Genomic DNA, 20,809 nt, shown 5'->3' with positions numbered 1-20,809 from the left:
CCTCTAAACTCTTTCCATTCCTGATGGCCTCATCGTTAAGAGTCTGATGTTATCACCAACCATGGGGCTTGTCGACCCTCATGGCCACACTCCCACATCTCCCCCTTCTCTATTAATACCAACCATCTTCTTTACATGAATTATTACTCCATATATCACATTCTGATCAGTCAAACGTGTCTGAACTTGCTCTGCAGACATTTCTAATTAAGCAGGAAAATGGTCAGCCCGTTTGTGTATCACTTCTTAGTGATGTATATCCTGTTTGAACCCTCTCTAGTCTCTTGATAAGGGTGTGAACCTATCTTAAGAAATTGGCAGAAACTGGTCCTGCAGATGGACAAGAGCCAAGGAGCAACTGAGTCTGCGCAAAGACAAGAGGTCTACTAGCGGTGACGAGGAAGAGTCACCAACCTTCATCCCCACAACCCCCGGTGACCACCACCAGGAGACACTGCGGAAGCGCAGATGGGATGAGCTTATGGAAATGACTCCTTGGAACTAATTTTAACATGAAGTGGGGACAGGTTATGCATATGTATAGGTGCACTGTGAAACTTCATTCATATGTAACTCTTTGCTGCATATAACCATGGCAAATTGCCGCATCAGGTGTGCACGACTTTGGTGAGACTACCCCCCATGCTGCCCAGCACTCAATAAATATACCTACTTTACAATCTTACTGATTGAGGACTCCATTTTCCACAAGTCAGATAAGTAAGAATCCCTTCTATGAACGTTTTAAAATGATTGTTTATTTTGGAATCACTGTTTTTACTCTATATTTATGCTAAGCCTAGTTTAAGAGGGACTAGGGGAAACCTTATAGGGGCTTTCCAACACCTAAAGGAAACAGGAGAACTGGGGAGGGACTATTCATCAAAGAGTGTAGTGATAGGACTGGGAGTAATGGCTTTAAACTAAAAGAGGGGAGGTTTAAATTAGAGGTTAAGAGGAAATTCTTCTCTCAGAGGTGGTGAGGCACTGGAACAAGTTGCCCAGGGAAGTTGTGCATGCCCCATCCCTGGAAGTGTTTAAGGGATTTAACTATTTAGTTCCTTTCTGTACAGTTGGCTTTCTCAGAAAATTTCTCTGTGTCCAAATTATTTTGGCCTAGAGTAGATACAATTTTCAATGTACTTTGAATTGAGTTTTGGAATCCCTATAAAAGAAGATGTGTGGTGAGTAAAGCAAGGAAACCAGAAATTGTCTCCAAAGTAGTAAGAAGTGTCCCATCACACATGAAGCCTAAATGATCACAGAATCATGGAATCATAGAACAGCATCAGTTGAAATGAGCATTAAAGATCATCTAGCTCCAACTGCCCTGCCCTGCCATCCACTAGATCAGGTTGCTCAGGGCCTCATCTAACCTGATGTGGAACACCTCCAGGGAGGTGTATATTTGTTTATTGTATATTTGCATCCACACACATGAGCCTGGAAAAGAACCACAAGTGACTGACGTTTGTTATAAAACAGGACAAAGCTCAGCAAATGATAGCACTGCATGCTGTAGATCTTAGTTCTAGCAAAGAACATACAAGAACAGAATACAGTACAAGAACAGAATCCAAGAACAGAATCGCAAACAGGAGCTCAGCACTCAGATAGATAAACTTTGCAATACAAAGCTGCACAACTGCCACAATAGGACTCAGCTGACATTCAACAATGATATTGCAGAACTGCAATTCTGCAGTCTCCAGGTAAACCTGTATATGGCAAAACAGTTTCTGAAATGTGTGATCCCACATCTTCAATAAGACCTTGCATATTTCATGTGCAAACGGAATTAATTGCAAATTATCTTGAAAGTTATTCTGTCATGAAGTTTTCAGTGTGCCACTTTGGAAGTAAAGAGTAAAAATACAATCATAATCTTGAATGAACTCTGAACAGTAGATGGGTCATCCACCGGGCGCTTCTGTGGCTTGCAAAACACTGAACTACAGATTCTTCATCATTCCTTCTGTATCTCTCTGCTTCTGGTAGCTTGCATCTTCATGCCCTATTTGCCTCTTTACCCAACAAAAGGTGTCATTTGCGTTCAGTGATGTTCGTGGAATTGGTAAAGAACAAAGAAGGACCTATTGGGATTCCTTGCATGCTTTTGGTGGTGATAAACCACATCACTACTCAGTACTTCAGAAGGCACATAGCTACCTGATCTAGCATTTCAGTCAGCCCTCTGATAGAAGGAGAATGTACCACATGGCCCTTCTCAAGATTTTTATAAAGGTTTGGAAGAAAGGGTTTTTCCATTCTGATTGAAACACTGTGATTTCAAAATAATACGTCATCTCGTATCGAGATGAAGAGTTTAAAAATACTAGGGATTTCATATTGCAGTCAACCAATCAAATCAAATTTATCAGAAATTTCCATTTGAATATATATTTGAGAGCATTAGAAGACAATAAATTGTAAGTATGATCAGTGCCTTAAGACACAATCAGTACTGTGATCCTTCAGTAAAGTTTCCAAGTTTGTGTTTGGCCATGATAAAACCATTATCAGTATGCTTACCAAGAGTTTAAGTCTGGCTGAGTGTCACAAATGCAATTATACACTTCCCTCATGGAAGAGAAGCAGCAATATATTTATTGATATAATGCAATGCTCTAACTTAATCATAAATAAGACAGTGACTTAAAAAGATCACCCTTAAGTGACATCACACTGAGTCATGCCTGAAACTAATGTTACCGGCAAATGAAAATGGAAGGAAATAAAACCTTTCAGAAGACTTCAAAATCTTTTTCATGGATCTGACTGTGTGAACCATTCTCTTAGTACATAGAAATCTCATCATATATGGGCAATATTTATCTGTCAAACAACGAAGAAGACATAAAATAGAGCCATTGTTGCCTGCAATATCTTGTTTATTGGTAACAACACAAAATGGAATAGAAAAAAAAAATGCAGAGGTCATTGTGAAGCAAGAGCATTGTAAAGAAGAATATAAAGTCAGCAGTTCTGGTTATACACTACGTATGTGCTTACGCATATAGCAACAGAAGCAACATGCAACACTTTCACATTACATGGTCTAGTGCTTTGGAGTCCTAGTTACAGGTTTAATAGGTTAGGCACCACAAGTTCATCTCTTATCACTGAGGTTTTTTTCGTATTACTAAATATGATAGTTCTTGCATTAATTGGGATCATGGGGAAGGAGAACAATGCCAGACAGGATTGAGAAATACACATCAGCAGCATAGCATAAAAGAGAGCTCTCCCATTCAGTATTTCTATGCCACAAGGGGAAATAAAAAAAAAAAAAAAAAAAAAAGCAGAGAGATCTATGTTTCATCCTTCTTCCTAGGGCTACACCTACCCTTAAGACTTCAGAATTTGCTATCCATCAGTGACAATGCTTTCCTGGAAGAAGGGGACGCAGAAATGAAAGCTTGTCATTGAAATTGATTGCTTGGTAACTTGGAAGTTGTTCATGCTCTCGTGCAATGTAGCGAAAACCACTTCCATCGCTATGTTCACACAACAGCCAGGCACCTCGCTGCACTTTATGAGAAGATGCTATGTCATTGTCATTACCCCTAGCCAAATTGGTAGCTTCTGTTATCACCCTGCTCTGCCCTTGATATTGGTTATGTTCATAGATAGTGATCTGAGGATTGTGTAAATTTTCAGTAATCAACATCAGGGAAGAGATCTTGTCATTCATCTCTTTACCAACAACGCTATGCTCTCCCTCCTCAAATACCAGTAACTGGCCTGTATAGTTAATGTGCTCATAAGCCACCCAAGGCTGTCCAATTACTTTCACTGAGGAGATACAGTCATTCCAATCTACATCTTTCAGATTGGCAACTGTTCTGGTGAGTTCTTTGGAGCGCCCCTGGAAGTTGGCGTGCTCATAAATGATGATTTTCCCCATCTCAGCAGTGTTTCTGTAATTTCGATTTCTTGCTGTAGAAGTCAGATGACAGCCTGCAGAAAAGGAAAACAGAAAACTAACAATACTTGTAAGAAGCACTTCCACAAAAGACACAAGGCAATGGAGAGGGAAAAAGAAGAATGGCACAATTAGAACAGTTTTAGCAAGGAATGAATAAAACAGCTGTTGGATGAAACTGAGGGCAAGATATAGAAATTTGAATTTGGAAGAAAAAATTAAGAGTAAAACAAGATGTGCGTCAAATCTCTCAGGTCTTGGTTAGTTGTGTAGATTGGTTTATGTATGTGTTCAAATGACTTCTAAGTATAGTAACTTATTGGAATATTCTATTTAATAATTAATTAATTCAAATATAGGACTGGTGATTTGTGTGGGGGCCTGGAGAGGGCTGTCCTAGAAAACCCTCTTGGAGACTGCCAACATTCATGCTACCCTTGGAGGAAATTGAAGTGACATAAAACTTTTCAAATCAAATGTATTGTTTGGTGCTATTAACTTTTAGCAAAAGTTAATAAAATAGCAAAAGCTCTTCTGGCAGAAATTGATCAAACCTTCCTATCTATAATGGGAGCTATTTATATCTCGTTATTTCACAGAGGGCTGAATGGGCCATAGCATAGGAGAGAGAGAGGGAGATAGAGAAAGACGGTAAAGGAAAGCTCCAGATTACCACCCTGGGTTCCAGCGATGTCTCTGGTCCAGTTCCTGTTCTGTCTGCGATGGTGGTGGGTGCACACAAAGCCATTCTGAGTCACACTATTTATACGGCGGACCCAGCTCCAGTTCTCACTTTCTATACTAATTACAGCTAGTCCCCACCTCCAATTCCTGCCTTGTATGGTAATATGTGCATCCTGTGTCCCAGAGCCTTCTTGAGGGGAAGGTGGAGTATCGGGGGGGTGGGAGGAGAGACTGCTAATACCTTTCCAACCACAGCTGCCAGAAGCTCGGATGCCAGAAGGTATCTCAGAAGTTTACCCAGGATAAGGACGTTGGCCTCAGAAAAGCACTATCCAGCCCTAGCAGGATCCTCTTTTCTGACCGTATCACCCTTTGATGCTGAGTTTTTGAGACATTCTTTTGTTTTAGCTTCTTTGTCTCTTACAACGAGTCTTTCCATTCTTAACTGACACTGCATTTGAGAATTATTTTAGAAATAGGTGTGGGCTGTTTTGACAGCATTCCACAACTCACAATATTGTATGTAAAAAACATTCAGTTAACTTCTAAATGAAAGTGCAATTTATTGGTTGCTAGAACACTATTTTATGACTTCAATGACTTTGATGATGTTTATTGACTTATCTGTACTACTACTGCTAGTAATAATAACATTATTATTAAATAAACTAGTTAATTTCTTACAACATACAGATTCTAGTCCCAACATTCTCTTGTTAAATATTTTATTTCACTCCTTGGAATTTCTGTAGCAACGTCTCCTTCCAAGCCCTCCCTTTACTAGGTATGGTTATCCTGTAGTGCTCTTCTCATTACCTGAGGGGTGCATCAAGCTTCTGTAAATGACAGACATCAGATCCATACATACAGGTTGTAGTTCTCATCCCAAACTAAACCCTCTTCAACTTCATCTCATAGCAGCTACCCAGGAAGCCATTTAAAGCTTTCACATAAAAAGTATGCATCTCACCTCAATGCCAGCTTCTCAGATGTGGAGAGTTGTTGGCACTTCCTCCAGTCTGCTGCTTTCAGTCGCAAGACGCAACTCACCCAGATTTATAGCTCGCACAGAAGTCTTGCGAAACACCCCATCAGAAGTGAGAAGTAATTGATAGCACCCTCAAGGATCAGGATTCTTGAGCTTTTTCGTTTTTCTATTCTACTTCCTGCTCTGCTTCAAAAGTCCTTTGATCAGCAACCACCTTGATAAAATTTAGTCTCTTGATTCTTGTTTTTCTTTACTCTCTAGAAGTCAACCAGATCACAATAATAAAAGCACATCAAACATTTTGTGATGGATAGACTGTAGAAATTCTTTCTTGCTGCATTTTACATTTTTGCTTACTTGTGAAGTGAGTCTAATATGCAGTAGTCTTCCAAAGGGTTTCCATGTGACATATTTTGATAGCAAAAATATTACTATTTAAGATAGTAGAGGTCTTGCTAAGAAGTTTGCAATAACTAAAACAGTATTTTTTGATTAAAAGCTAGCAGTCTGTGATTGTTTCCAATCCCCACTTCTCAGCTAAGCTCATACTGGATATGCCACTCTTACAGGCTCCACCAAGAGCCATCTCCATATTGTCACAATTGTGAACTCCTCAAGTACCTTGTTACCTGCCATCTCCCCCATGCATGGGTACATGCCTTGTTAACATGTAAGTTAACTTCTGGAATCCATCCATCCCAAGGATGTAGACCTAGCTTTGTTTGCATTAGAATGATTTTTTCTCCTTACCTCTTCCTTTTCTTTGAAATAGCATAGTCAGGTCTCTGCAGTCACCTGGCAAAGAACAGGGGTATAGGGGGAGTTGCTGTCTGAATGTGCTTTCAATGCAATCATAGTTTAAAAAAAGCTTCTCTCTGACCTGTCCTACCTTGGACTTGCATTATTACTCACTTGGAGTCCCTATATTCTCTGACAATATTCAGGTGACAGAGGTGGCAGTTGAATAGCTTGCTTTAAACTCACTTTCCCCCTACCCTTCTGCATAGCCTTTTGAGAAGTCGCAGGGACGCAGAGCTAGTAAAGAAAGAGGCAGCTCTGGCAGAGCTCCAGTAGGAAAATTTTTATGTATTTTCTGAATTGCAGTTTAACTCTAAAACATGTTTTCACATGTTAATTGGTTAGCGTGTTGACAAGCTATTCTATTGTGGAAGGAAACAAGGAGATTGTTGCTAGTTCAAGAGCAATCCAGATCTTGCAAATATCTACAGCAGCGAAAAACTGTTTTGCGAAAGACTGTTTCTCTAGAAAATCCATCTGAGAATTTTGAAATCTAGCATTGACTGATAAATTACAATGATGGTGATAACATATATCTTTATACATATATACGATTTAAAAAAAAAAAAAATCACAAAACTGTAATAGTGGTAAAAGCAAATGAGTGAATGTTTAGCTTCACTGAAAGATTTAGGATAATGTTTAAGTGACCCCTACTACCAGGTAGCATATTGCTGGAGAAAATGGGGAGCTGAGGCAGGGAGAGAGTTCACCTCCACCAAAAGAAGACGGCCACTAGCTTCACCCAAACCCTCCTGCTGCATCTCTTTTGTTACTGCTTGTCTGAGCCAATGGTGTGCCAAACTCACTGAACTAAGGTAGCACAAAAATGTGGGGTTTTATTTGCTTGGTAGATTTCGTTATGTTTTGTTGTTCTCGTTGTTGTTGTTGTTGGCTTTTTGTCTGTTTTGTTGTTGTTCCTGGTGTTGTTGTTTTGGTTTGGTTTTCTACATGGTTCATTCCTTTGCTATTCTGCAGAGGCTGGAAGCAGAGCAGTAGGAATGTACATTCTGGGCTTTGGAAGAAAGCAGCAAGACCTCAGTTTCTCACAGCATCTAGTTGCACAATCAGCTTTACCGTGCTTTACTGCAATTTTGCCAAATCGCACCATTTCTTGTGCTGCAATGATCTCTCCCTACTGAACTCATTCCTGATGGAAAGTGGAAATTCCCACTCCTCTCTAGCCACCCTCTCACTCCTCTCTTGCCACTCTTATTTCATGCCAAAGAGCAGGGGGGTTGGGGCATTTGTTGGGCTTCTCCATAAGTTTAACTCACTAGCACTTCATTTAAAAAAATAAAAATAAAACAATCCCCAATCAAAAAACAGGGGTTAGAGGTGGGAAGGAATTTTCTACTGTTCCAGAAAGTTACCAGGCCCATGGAGGACCCAACTTGCCAGTCTTTCGCCAATCCTGCTCAGCACAGCCTGCATGACACTCATGAGAGGATTTCACCCCCTCTCCTCTCCACCTGTGGCTCCTTATCACCCCTGGCAGGATGACTGTATGGTTCAGGGGATTTCAGAGCAGTTGAGATGTGGTATTTCCTGCTAGGATATCTTCTATTTAAAAAACAAAAGTCACCTTCTATATTTTCTATTCTGAATGCAACTGCACAAAAATTACTTGTAAACAGGAAAAGAACATTTGGTCAGCCTTATTCCTCTTTGAAATCAAGAAATATTTTATATGAAAAGTATCACAGAAACAGGAAAATCTCCAACATCAGCAAATACAAATTGAGATGTGCCAACGCTTTCAGCAAGATACTCAGAAGAGGATCTGAGAATCTACTCAAAGGCTCAGACAGCAAGAAAATAATCCGAGCACCCTCTCAAGTCCCCAATTTTAATACAACTACAGTTTGAGTGGGAACCAAAAGTGATCAAGGCCACTCATGGAGTCCACATTTACAAAATTTAGATGCTGTTCACAGTAGCAGAAAGGAAGCTTGAGTTTTTAACTTTGTCAGGAGGACGTGGGCTCACTGGAAGGAGAAGCCAAAATGCCAGGAACTGGATTTGAAGAAAGCTACACTTCTTCAGTTTTCCTTTCACATTTCCATTTGTCATGGAAACATTAAGATTGACCTGAGTGGAGAATGAAAGGGTCGGTCTGTGAGTAGAAGGACCAAAAGAAATGCGTAGCAGGAGCTTTACTGTAAGTGTGGCAGGTATTGGCAGCACCTAGATCAATGTCATCAAGCACATCAACATGAAGCTTCTCAGGAAATTCAGATTAGAAGACAGAACAAACAAGGGACAACCTAAAACAAAGGGATGGCCTCCACCAAGACTAAAGAAAAGGATGATCTACAGCACCAAGTCATTGTGGGAAGATAAAGAACAGGGGCGGGGCCATAAAACAGCTACAAAAGGAGACAAAAACGGTAAATCCTAGTGACTGGCAGAGGTAGACAGAATAAAAACAATGTCACTGTCAGCTTCAAAAGCATACAGAAGATGCATCCAAAACTAAGGGGCACTAACTTAAGGAGAATCCTGGAGACATGAAACCAGCATCTTTTATGCTCCATGTCATCACAAGTAGCACACACCCAAAAACCGGGACAAATTTATCTTGGTGCTTCTGCAGCTGTAGCAATGGGACCACATAAAAACAGTCATTTCATTTTAAAACTAAATCAACCTTCCCCTCCTATGCCACTTTCCACTGAATTTCATGTCATATGCTTTATGCTACTGTGTAGCAACATTACTTGTTCCATTCTCAGCTAGAAGGGAACCTGCCTGCCCCTGGGGCTGGGTTGGTTTCTGCTAATTTGCACTTGTTAAGTGAGTCTGAACATAAAAGCACGCCAGCATCACATCTTACTGGTGCGCTCCAAGATGAGAACTCCTCTGCACTGGGATCTGACCTTCAGCAGCTGGAGAAAACAAAGGTCAGCTCCACCAGCAGCAAAACAGCTTTATTTAGAAACTCCAGGTAAAAAAAATAATCCTGGAGCTCTGCAAGCCTCAAATCAACATCCTGGAAGCTCAGTTCTGTCTGAGGAAGAGGAAGGTTTTCCCAAATATCATTGTGAACCTATGGCTTTTCTTGTTCTGTTGGTGATCTGTTATTTCTTCAAGTCCTCCCCTTTCGGTCTCCTCATCCCTCTGAGAAGAGACATGAGGGACTGATAGTCCAGGGTACTCATCTCCAGCCCCCATCCCTCTCTTTCCTGCTCCCTGTTCAGCAGTTCCTGCTGTCTGTCCTCTTAGCAGCAGCTGAACTCCTTCCCATCGGGCTGGACCTGCAGCCTAGCCAGCAGAATCCCTTAATCCCTTCCTGGACTGCAAAAGAACACCACCCTGGGCTGAAGAGATGATTAAGGCATCTGGCATCTCTGGCATTAGTATAATGGAAAGCATTGTGGAAAATTCCTCAAAAGAATATACACAATCGGGATTTATTGACACCTCTCCCTCAGATATACCTTGTCATAAACAAGATGTTTAACAAAGGTACAATCCTGCTCTCCATGCATGATTGCATTGATCTAAGTACACACATCAATTCCTTTGATGATTTCTGTGCTCATCTCCCCATTTCTCCTGAACTCGGTTCTCAAGAGTCTGCTAGACCTGCGCAAGACACTGCTTCAGGACCCGACCTACTGTCATCCTTAACTGTACCTCAGCACTCCTCTACACACAGCCACTCCTCATTTCTCAGGAAATGTGCAGCCTCCCTTTCCTTTCCAAAACACTCTGCTTTGTTACTCCTCCCTCAGACAAGGCCAACTGAAGCACAACAGCCACAGATTGCTCCCAGATGTTCTCCCAGGGGTCTAGGTTGGACTGGCTCCTCCAGACTCACCTGGAGACATAAAAGGCCACCATGAGGGCTCCCACCTCACCTGACACGAGTACAGGTTGGACAGACCCTCTGTGAAATCATGTGCTGGTTACTTGAGAGCATCAAGGTTGGCTTCTCTGCTCCTGAGGACTTCCCTCACCACTCCCCCACTGCCCAGAACAGCTGCACCAGGAATGCAGGGCAGGCTCATTGGGAAACAGACACAAGCCGCTGGCTTGCAGGCCGTGAAGTGCCTCTCCTTCCTCACCCCTCAGCACTGCAGGCATCCAGAGGCATCAATCCAAAGAAAGACCTAACAACCACGTTTTTTAGACCTTAATTAACAAACATATATTGCTTCTAATTTCTAAAGTATTTTGAAGAATATAGACTGATATTATATTTGGCTCCAAAAACCACTGCTGTCAAACTTGCATCGTAACTCTTTTATGCTGCTGTCACATTGCTTTTATTACAACGCAAAGTATTACTTCATCACTAGCACAAAACAACCCTGCCAAACCACACAAATATTCCAACATCACAGAAGAGCACTTCAATACTTCCATTTTAGTCAACAAATGCAATATAAACTCTCCACTAACTGGGTAGCCGCATGATATTGGGTTACCTGAAATGGAAGTGACTTGCCAACCAAGTTCCTGATTTATTTTTCAATACCTTTGTACAAGAGAAAAATTAAAACACTAGGTATTTTCAATCATCTGGACTCTCATACATTGAAAAATCATTGGCATATTTTATACTTATCTATAAAAAAAGATCACTCACCCTTTAGCAGGCAACCTCCATCCCAGCTACTAGCATCAAAATCAACAGCTGTGTTTCAGGTATTGCTGTCACTACTAATTATTTAGAGGGCAATTACTTTTTCTCGTGCAGAATGTAATGCTCATTTCTGTATGCAATGAGCAAGTTTCAGGATGCTGATCTGGTAGAAAACGTCACAAGCAAAAAGAGCGGTTTTGCGGCCTAAGCCACAGTGCCCACCATACGATAAGAGAAGGGAGAATGAGCACTCAGAAGGGAGGAAAGTTCAGAACAAAAAGGACTGACATGGCTCAGACTACGATGAATTTATGCTGTCAGAGAAAATATACATTTTCTTGTTAGCATGCCAGTATGTTGTTTATTGAGCGATGCAGGCAACAGGGAGCTCCTAAGTCCCCCACATTCTCTTTGCAGGGCACCAAAGCTGGCAGTGGGGCATCTTGTGGCACTGAGGAAAATCAACACGTTACATAAGAAATGTGCTGACAGAAAAGCTCAGCAAAGGATCTCTGCGTACACACTCACAAGCCCATAAATAAAGAAGTTCTTTGTTTCAATGACCATATTCTCCATTGTTATGAGGATAAAAACGAAATGGATTTTCAAATCTCTCATCTCATTTGCACTGTGCTTTGTGCACAAGGAAGTAAAAGTCACTGAACGTAGCAGAATACCACGAAGGAAGCTAAGAGTTGGAGATTGTTTATTAAATATTATTTAATATTGTTAAACATTTACAGTGTATTTGTGTGGGTTTTTTGTTTGTTTGTTTGTTTTTTGTAATTATTAATAGTAATGGGTAAAACCTTTTATCTTTTTTACTCTCAGTATCTCAATATTGATCTCAATATATTTATCAAATTTGGCAAGAGATTGTGACAAAAATAGAAAGAAAATAAAAGGAAAAAAGATAAAAACCCTCTTCCTCTATGCCTTCAATGGACAAAAGAGAAGAATGAGCAAGATGAACACAAACATGTAAAGTTTTTGAAAATGTGCAGAACTATATTATGCAAAAGCCACTTGAACAAATAAAGACTTATTCTGACTTGGAACAAAAATGACTAAAGGATTTTTACATTTTTTATAAAATTTGATTTTTAATAGACATCACACTGAGTTTATTTTTTACAAGTGCATTTTTTTTCTCCCAGAGAGTCATTTACAAATACATCAAGACTCATGCATTTCCTTACTTTTATTTCCTCTGTGCTTGGCTTCATCTTCATTGCACTGTTGGAATCTATTTTCTGCTGGATTGAGGGGTGGTAAAACAATTCAACACTAAACTGTGGATGGCACTCATGTAATCTCTTCACAGTGCTGGAAAAGATAAAATGGTAGAAAAATTGAATTTAGCTTCTTCCACCTTCAAACCCATTCTTCCTTCTCAGTCCTGCTAGACCCTGCTAAAAAAAAAGCCCACAGGCACATCTTGGTTAAAATAGAATAACTTAAAGGAAAAGGAAAAAAAAAAAAAAAAAAGTAAAAACAAAAATACGATGACCAAAAATAAACAGAAGACACAAGACTGACCAATGACTGATCCTTGCTGAACTCGAACTGAGCAACATCATACAAGCCATTTCCAAGAAGAGGGAGTCCTCACCAATTAGCTGTGGAACGTGTAATCATTGCATTTTTGAGTAGCAGATACATCTGCCTGACTAAAAACGTTTTGTATATCAGCAAAAATGCTTATGGACCAATCATCTTGGCATATGAATAGAGTAGAATGGGAGAATTTCACACATACAGCTTGAAAGTGGTCCAGACATCACCAGCAGCCCCATTTATCTAGATTTACTACTATAGACAAAAGACAACACCAATCATGACCATTAACAACCCCAGTATTTTTCCACTTCATCCAACACATACACTGTTTTAAAAACAAGCAGCCAAACACTACGTAACCTTAGCTGAGATGCTACCCTTTTAACTTTCAGTATTGCACTGAAAAGCAAGTGATTTTAAGATATTCATTACATGATTCTTCCCATTTGCCTGCTAGCATTGGAGCATAGCTGGTTCACATTTTCAAGTATGTCTCCACAGCCTGTCCACTGGTTGTCTGGTTTTCTTTTACAGAAGTCTAATTGTAAATTCATTTCAGTCACACAGCCTGCAAAAAGACTGTCTAATACCGCAGTATACATCAAGTCGTAAGAAATCATTGAATCAGAGAATACCCCGAGTTGGAAAGGACTCCTAAGGATCATCAAGTCCAACTCCTGGCACCGCACAGGTCTATCCAAAAGTTTAGACCATGTTACTAAGTGCACAGTCCAATTGCTTTTTAAATGCGGACAGGCTTGGTGCAGTGACTACTTCCCTGGGGAGCCTGTTCCAGTGTGCAACCACCCTCTCAGTGAAGAACCTCTTCCTGATGTCCAGCCTAAACTTCCCCTGACTCGGCTTAACACCATTCCCGTGGGTCCTATCACTGGTGTTTACAGAGAATAGGTCACCTGCCTCTCCACTCCCCCTCGCAAGGAAGTTGTAGACCGTGATGAGGTCCCCCTTCAGCCTCCTCTTCTGCAGGCTGAATAGGCTCATACGTTGTGGTGGTCCAGGAGTCCAGGAAGGCTGGGCGCTCTTCAAGAGGGAAGTCTTAATGGCGTAGGAACGGTCTGTCCCCACGTGCCCAAAGACGAGCTGGCGGGGAAGAAGACCGGCCTGGCTCAACAGAGAATTGTGGCTTGATCTTAGGAGGAAAAAGAGGGTTTATAAGCTTTGGAAAAGTGGGCAGGCCACTAAGGAGGACTTTAAAGAAGTAGCGAGGCTGTGCAGGGACAAAATTAGGAAGGCCAAAGCTCATCGGGAGCTCAATCTGGCTACTGTCGTTAAAGATAACAAAAAACGTTTCTATAAATACATCAACACAAAAAGGAGGACTAAGGAGAATCTCCATCCTTTACTGGATGCGGGGGGAAACTTAGTTACAAGAGATGAGGAAAAGGCGGAGGTGCTCAATGCCTTCTTTGCCTCAGTCTTTAGCGACAATACCGGATGTTCTCTGGATACTCAGTACCCTGAGCTGGTGGAAGGGGATGGGGAGCAGGATGTGGCCCTCATTATCCATGAAGAACTGGTTGGTGACCTGCTACGGCACTTAGATGTGCACAAGTCGATGGGGCCAGATGGGATCCACACAAGGGTACGGAGGGAACTGGCAGAGGAGCTGGCCAAGACACTATCCATCATTTATCAGCAGTCCTGGCTATCAGGGGAGGTCCCAATCGACTGGCGGCTAGCAAATGTGACGCCCATCTACAAGAAGGGCCGGAAGGCAGACCCGGGAAACTACAGGCCTGTCAGTTTGACCTCAGAGCCAGGAAAGCTCATGGAGCAGATCCTCCTGAGAGTCATCATGCAGCACTTGCAGGGCAAGCAGGCGATCAGGCCCAGTCAGCATGGGTTTATGAAAAGCAGGTCATGCCTGACGAACCTGATCTCCTTCTATAACAAAGTGACGCGCTGGGTGGACGAGGGAAAGGCTGTGGATGTGGTCTACCTTGACTTCAGCAAGGCTTTTGACACCGTCTCCCACAGCATTCTCCTCAAGAAACTGGCTGCTCTTGGCTTGGACTGGCGCACGCTTCGTTGGGTTAGAAACTGGCTGGATAGCCGGGCCCAAAGAGTCGTGGTGAATGGAGCCAAGTCCAGTTGGAGGCCAGTCACTAGTGGCGTCCCCCAGGGCTCGGTGCTGGGGCCGGTCCTCTTTAATATCTTCATCGATGATCTGGACGAGGGCATCAAGTGCACCCTCAGTAAGTTCGCAGATGACACCAAGTTAGGTGCATGTGTCGATCTACTTGAGGGTAGGAAAGCTCTGCAGGAGGATCTGGATAGGCTGCACCGATGGGCTGAGGTCAACTGCATGAAGTTCAACAAGGCCAAGTGCCGGGTCCTGCACCTGGGGCGCAATAACCCCAAGCAGAGCTACAGGCTGGGAGAGGAATGGTTGGAGAGCTGCCAGGCAGAGAAGGACCTGGGAGTGATGGTGGATAGTCGGCTGAATATGAGCCAGCAGTGTGCTCAGGTGGCCAAGAAGGCCAACGGCATCCTGGCTTGTATCAGGAACAGTGTGACCAGCAGGGCTAGGGAGGTGATCGTCCCCCTGTACTCAGCTCTGGTGAGGCCGCACCTCGAGTACTGTGTTCAGTTTTGGGCCCCTCGCTACAAGAAGGACATGGAGGTGCTTGAGCGGGTACAGAGAAGGGCAACAAAGCTGGTGAGGGGCCTGGAGAACAAGTCCTACGAGGAGCGGCTGAGGGAGCTGGGCTTGTTCAGCCTGGAGAAAAGGAGGCTCAGGGGTGACCTTATCGCTCTCTATGGGTACCTCAAGGGAGGCTGTAGCGAGGTGGGGGTTGGCCTGTTCTCCCACGTGCCTGGTGACAGGACGAGGGGGAATGGGCTTAAGTTGAGCCAGGGGAGTTTTAGGTTAGATGTTAGGAAGAACTTCTTCACTGAAAGGGTTGTGAGGCATTGGAACAGGCTGCCCAGGGAACTGGTGGAGTCACCATCCCTGGAAGTCTTCAAAAGACGTTTAGATGTAGAGCTTAGGGAAATGGTTTAGTGGGGACTGTTAGCATTAGGTCAGAGGTTGGGCTCGATGATCTTGAGGTCTCTTCCAACCTAGAAAATTCTGTGATTGTGATTCTGTGGTTTTACTCAGGTGGGCAGCTGAGCTCCACCACAACCGCTCTCTCACTCCCCCTCTCCTCAAAAAGGAAGGGGGAGAAAATACAACACAGAGAACTCGAGGTTTGAGATGAGAAAGGTTTAATTAAAGGGAAAGGGAATGGGGATGAAAAACAGAAACAAGAGAAACAATCAGTCCGCGCGGAAGCACAGAGAGAGAAAAAATTATTCTCTACTTCCCATCAGCGAGCGGTGTTCGGCCACGTCCTGGGAAGCAGGGCCTCAAACGCGTAGTGGTTGTTCAGGAGGAACAGCCCCCTCCCCCACGAGAGCCCCCCCTTTTATTGCTGAGTGTGACATCAGGTGTTATGGAATATCCCTTTGGTTGGTTTAGGTCAGCTGCCCCGGCAATGTCCCCTCCCCATCACTTGCCCACCCCCAGCCTGCTGGCTCCTGGAGGCTTGGAAGGAGTCCTGATGCTGTGCCAGCACTACGCAGCAATAGACACAACACTGGAGTGATATCAGTGCTGTTCCAGCTACGAGTGCAGAGTACAGCACTGTGCGGGCTGCTGCAGGGAAAAGGTGACTCCAGACCAGACAGACCCAACACAACTTCCACCCCTTATTCCATAACATTTGTGTCACATATATAGATGTTCTCATCACCATTGATTTCTGTCCATTGAAGCATTTTTATGTCTGTACTTCTCTTTATTCTATAGGTCTTTTCCCAAAATGCTCATAAAAACTGTTGATGGTTTCAGCTTCATCTGTCAAAGTGGTCACTCAGGGCAGGCGAAGTTGGTTTTCTTGACACCAGCACCAGCTTAGCTCACATCAGTGTTGCACTTGCCCGGTTCCTTGCAAAGTTGACCTGTCATTGGTTCTGCAGTGTCCTCCTACAACACATAACTTGGATGACAGATTAATTTTCTCCCAGTGTTAAATCTCCTTGAGGCACACACTTGATATCGCCATTTTTCTGCATTACCCACCAGGTATACCCTGGTCCTTGGGCAAAGACAATCCAACGAGTGGGTTTGCCTTTTCCCATGGCAGGGGCAACCCACACTGCCTTCTCCATCCACTTTCCCACATGCACTACAGGGACTTTAGCTTCTCCCACAGTGTGTAGGGGTTTTGTTTCAGCAGGACCAGGATGGCTTTCAGAACCCCTGTTGTTAACTAGCCAAGTGGCCTCTGGTAGATTTATATCCCAATGTTTCCATGTCCCAGCACCCAATGCTCGCAGCATAGTTTTTAACAGTCCATTGTACCTCTCAACCTTCCCAGAGGCTTGTGGGTGATAAGGGATGTGATACACCCATTCAATGCCATGTCTCTTGGCCCAGAAAGTGATCAAATTATTTCGGAAGTGACTCCCACTGTCGGACTCAATTCTTTCTGGTGTACCATGTCGCCACAGCACTTGTCTTTCCAGGCCCAAGATAGTGTTTCGGGCCGTGGCATGGTTTACTGGATATGTTTCCAGCCACCCAGTAGTTGCTTCTACCATAGTGAGTATGTACCGTTTGCCTTGGCGGGTTTGTGGGAGTGGTCCGATGTAGTCAATCTGCCAGGCCTCACCATATCGAAATCCAAGCCATTTCCCCCTATTCCAGGGAGACTTTACCCTCATGGCTCGTTTGATTGCAGCACAGGTCTCACACTGATGGGTAACCTGTGTGATGGCCTCAATGGTCAAGTCCACCCCTCGATCACGAGCCCATCTGTAAGTGGCATCCCTCCCTAGATGTCCTGATGTTTCATGGGCCCATCGAGCTACAAACAGCTCACCCTTACATCCCCAGTCCAGGTCCACCTGAGCTATTTCAATTTTTGAAGCTCGATCTACTTCGTTGTTCTGATGTTCTTCGGTAGCACGATTCTTAGGCATATGGGCATCTACATGACGTACCTTTACAGCCAGGTTTTCTACCCAGGCAGCAGTATCTTGCCACAGGGTAGCAGCCCAGATAGGTTTACCTTTGCGCTGCCAGTTGTTCTGTTTCCATTGTTGCAGCCACCCCCACAGCACATTTGCCACCATCCATGAGTCAGTGTAGAGGTACAGTACCGGCCACTTTTCTCTTTCAGCAATTTCTAGGGCCAGTTGTATAGCTTTCACTTCTGCATACTGACACGACTCACCTTCCCCTTCCATGGCCTCCACAACATACGTCTTCCCCTCCAAGCCCTTCACCATCTTAGTCGCCCTCCTCTGGACACTCTCCAATAGTTTAATGTCCTTCTTGGACTGTGGTGCCCAGAACTGCACACAGTATTCGGGGTGAGGCTGCACCAGCGCAGAGCAGAGCGGGACACTCTCTCCCTCAACCAACTAGCGATGCCGTGCTTGATGCACCCCAGGGTACGGTTGGCCCTCCTGGCTGCCAGGGCACACTGCTGGCTCACATTCAACTTGCTCTCAACCACAACCCCCAGATCCCTCTCTGTGGGGCTCCTCTCCAGCGTCTTGTCGCCCAGTCTGTACGTATAGCCAGGGTTACCCCATCCCAGGTGCAGGACCCGGCACTTGCTCTTGTTAAACTTCACGTGGTTGGTGATCGCCCAGCTCTCCAATCTGTCCCGGTCTCTCTGCAAGGCCTTTCCACCCTCATCCAGTTATTTCTTCAGCAATACAACACTGCATTGAAACAAAATAAGTGGGTATGCTTAATCATCAAGCTGTTTCTGTTCAGAGAAGTCCTGACCTTAAGCCTAAATTTTATGTTCTGATTAGCCAAACATGTCTGAACTTGCTCTGCAGACATTTCTAATTAAGCACAGAGAAGTTCAGCCTGTTTGTGTATCAATGCTTAGTGATGTGCATCCTCTTTGATCCTTCTCTAGACATCTCTTTCTAGAATAACTCAGGTTATAAGCTTTCCTTATTCAGAATTCTCTTCAAAGGTCTATTGTACTTCACTGCAGATAAGTAAGAATGCCCTCTATGAACGTTTTAAAATGATTGTTTATATTGGAATCACTGTTTTTACTCTATATTATGCCTAGTTTAAGAGGGACCAGGGGAAACCTTATATGGGCTTTCCAATACCTAAATGAAACAGGAAAACTGGGGAGGGCCTATTCATCAAAGAGTGTAGTGATAGGACTGGGAGTAATGGCTTTAAACTAAAAGAGGGGAAGTTTAAATTAGAGGTTAAGAGGAAATTCTTCTCTCAGAGGTGGTGAGGCACTGGAACAGGTTGCCCAGGGAAGTTGTGCATGCCCCATCCCTGGAAGTGTTTAAGGGAATTAACTATTTAGTTCCTTTCTGTACAGTTGGCTTTCTCAGAAAATTTCTCTGTGTCCAAAATATTTTGGCCTAGAGTAGATACAATTCTCAGTGTTCTTTGAATTGAGTTTGGGAATCCCTATAAAAGAAGATGTGTGGTGAGTAAAGCAAGGAAACCAGAAATTGTCTCCAAAGTAGTAAGAACTGTCCCATCACACATGAACCCTGAACGATCATAGAATCATGGATTCATAGAATGGCTTCAGTTGGAAGGGATCTTAAAGATCATCTAGCTCCAATTCCCCTGCCATAGGCAGGGACACCACCGACTAGATCAGGTTGCTCAGAGCATCATCTAACCTGGTCTTGAACAGCTCCAAGAAGGTGTATATTTGTATATTGTACATTTGCATACACACACACAAGCCTAGAAAAGGACCACAAGTGACTGACGTTTGTTATAAAACAGGACAAAGCCCAGCAGACGGTAGCACAGCATGCTGTAAGTTTTACTTCTAACTATAAATACAAGAACAGAGTGGCAAACAGGAGCTCAGCACTCAGATAGATGAACTTTGCAATACAGAGCTGCACAACTGCCAAAAGAGACAGTGCAACTGATATTCAACAGTGATATTTCAGAACTGCAATTCTGCATTCTCCACGTAAACCTGTATATGACAAAACAGTTTCTGAAATGTGTGATCCCACATCTTTAATTACACCTTGCATATTTCAATATTTCAAAATTTCTCAATATTATTATAATGGCTTTGAAGATAGGGTTTCTTTGGAAGAAAGGGTTTTTCCATTCTGATTAAAACATTGTGACTTCAAAAAAATACATCATCTCATATCAAGATAAAAAGGGTTTAAAAATCCTCAGGAGTTCCTATTGCGGTCAACCAATCAAATCAAATTTATCAGAAATTTCCATCTGAATATATATTTGAGAGCATTAGAAGATAATAAATTGTAAGTATGATCAGTGCCTTAAGACACAATCAGTATTGTGATCATTCAGTAAAGTTTCCAAGTTTGTGTTTGGCCATGTTGATAGCAATATTAGCACGCTCACCAAGACTTTAAGTCTGGTTGAATGTCACAAATGGAATTACACACTTCCCTCATGGGAGGGAAGCAGCAATATATTTATTTATATAATGCAATGCTCTAACTTAATCATAAATAGGAAAGTGACTTAAAAAGATCACCCTTAAGTGACATCACACTGAGTCATGCCTGAAACTAATGTTACCGGCAAATGAAAATGGAAGGAAATAAAGCCTTTCAGAAGACTTCAAAATCTTTTTCATGGATCTGACTGTGTGAACCATTCTCTTAACGCACAGAAATCTCATAATATATAAGGGTAATATTTATCTGTCAAACCACAAAGAAGACTTAAAATAGAGCCATTGATGCCTGCAATATCTTGTTTATTGGTAACAACACAAAATGGAATAGAAAAAAAAATTGCAGAGGTCATTGTGAAGCAAGAGCATTTTAAAGAAGAATATAAAGTCAGCAGTTCTGGTTATACACTACGTATGTGCTTATGCATATAGCAACACAAGCAACATGCAACATTTTCACATTACATGGTTTAGTACTTTGGAATGCTAGTTACAGGTTTAATAGGTTACACACCACAAAATCATCTCTTATCATTGAGGTTTTTTTCATATGACTAAATACGATAGTTCTTACATTCATTGGGATCGTGGGGAAGGAGAACAGTGCCAGACAGGATTGAGAAATACACATCAGCAGCATAGCATAAAAGAGAGCTCCCCCCTTCAGTATTTCTATGCCACAAGGGGAAATTAAAAAAAAAAAAAAAAAAAGAAAAAAAAACAAAGCAGAGAGATCTAGGTCCCATCTTTCTTGCTAGGGCTACATCTACTCTTAGGACTTCAGAATTTGCTATCCA

The 20,809-nt window shown here is 42.8% G+C and overlaps 1 protein-coding gene across 1 annotated transcript; it reads right to left on the bottom strand.

Moving 5' to 3' along the window:
- Window positions 1-3,373: 3,373 nt before the first annotated feature.
- Window positions 3,374-3,907, bottom strand: LOC311216324 (epidermal differentiation-specific protein-like; the record flags this gene model as incomplete). The annotated part of the gene is made up of 1 exon (XM_084297869.1): window positions 3,374-3,907. One exon carries the CDS (start codon window positions 3,905-3,907, stop codon window positions 3,374-3,376), a length of 534 nt encoding a protein of 177 aa, XP_084153995.1.
- Window positions 3,908-20,809: the final 16,902 nt, after the last annotated feature.

The sequence above is a fragment of the Netta rufina genome (genome assembly GCF_964035555.1).
Source record: "Netta rufina genome assembly, chromosome: 1".
Lineage (NCBI taxonomy): Eukaryota > Metazoa > Chordata > Aves > Anseriformes > Anatidae > Netta > Netta rufina.
Note: the sequence above shows the minus strand (reverse complement) of the source record. Positions and strands in the feature narration are given on the sequence as shown.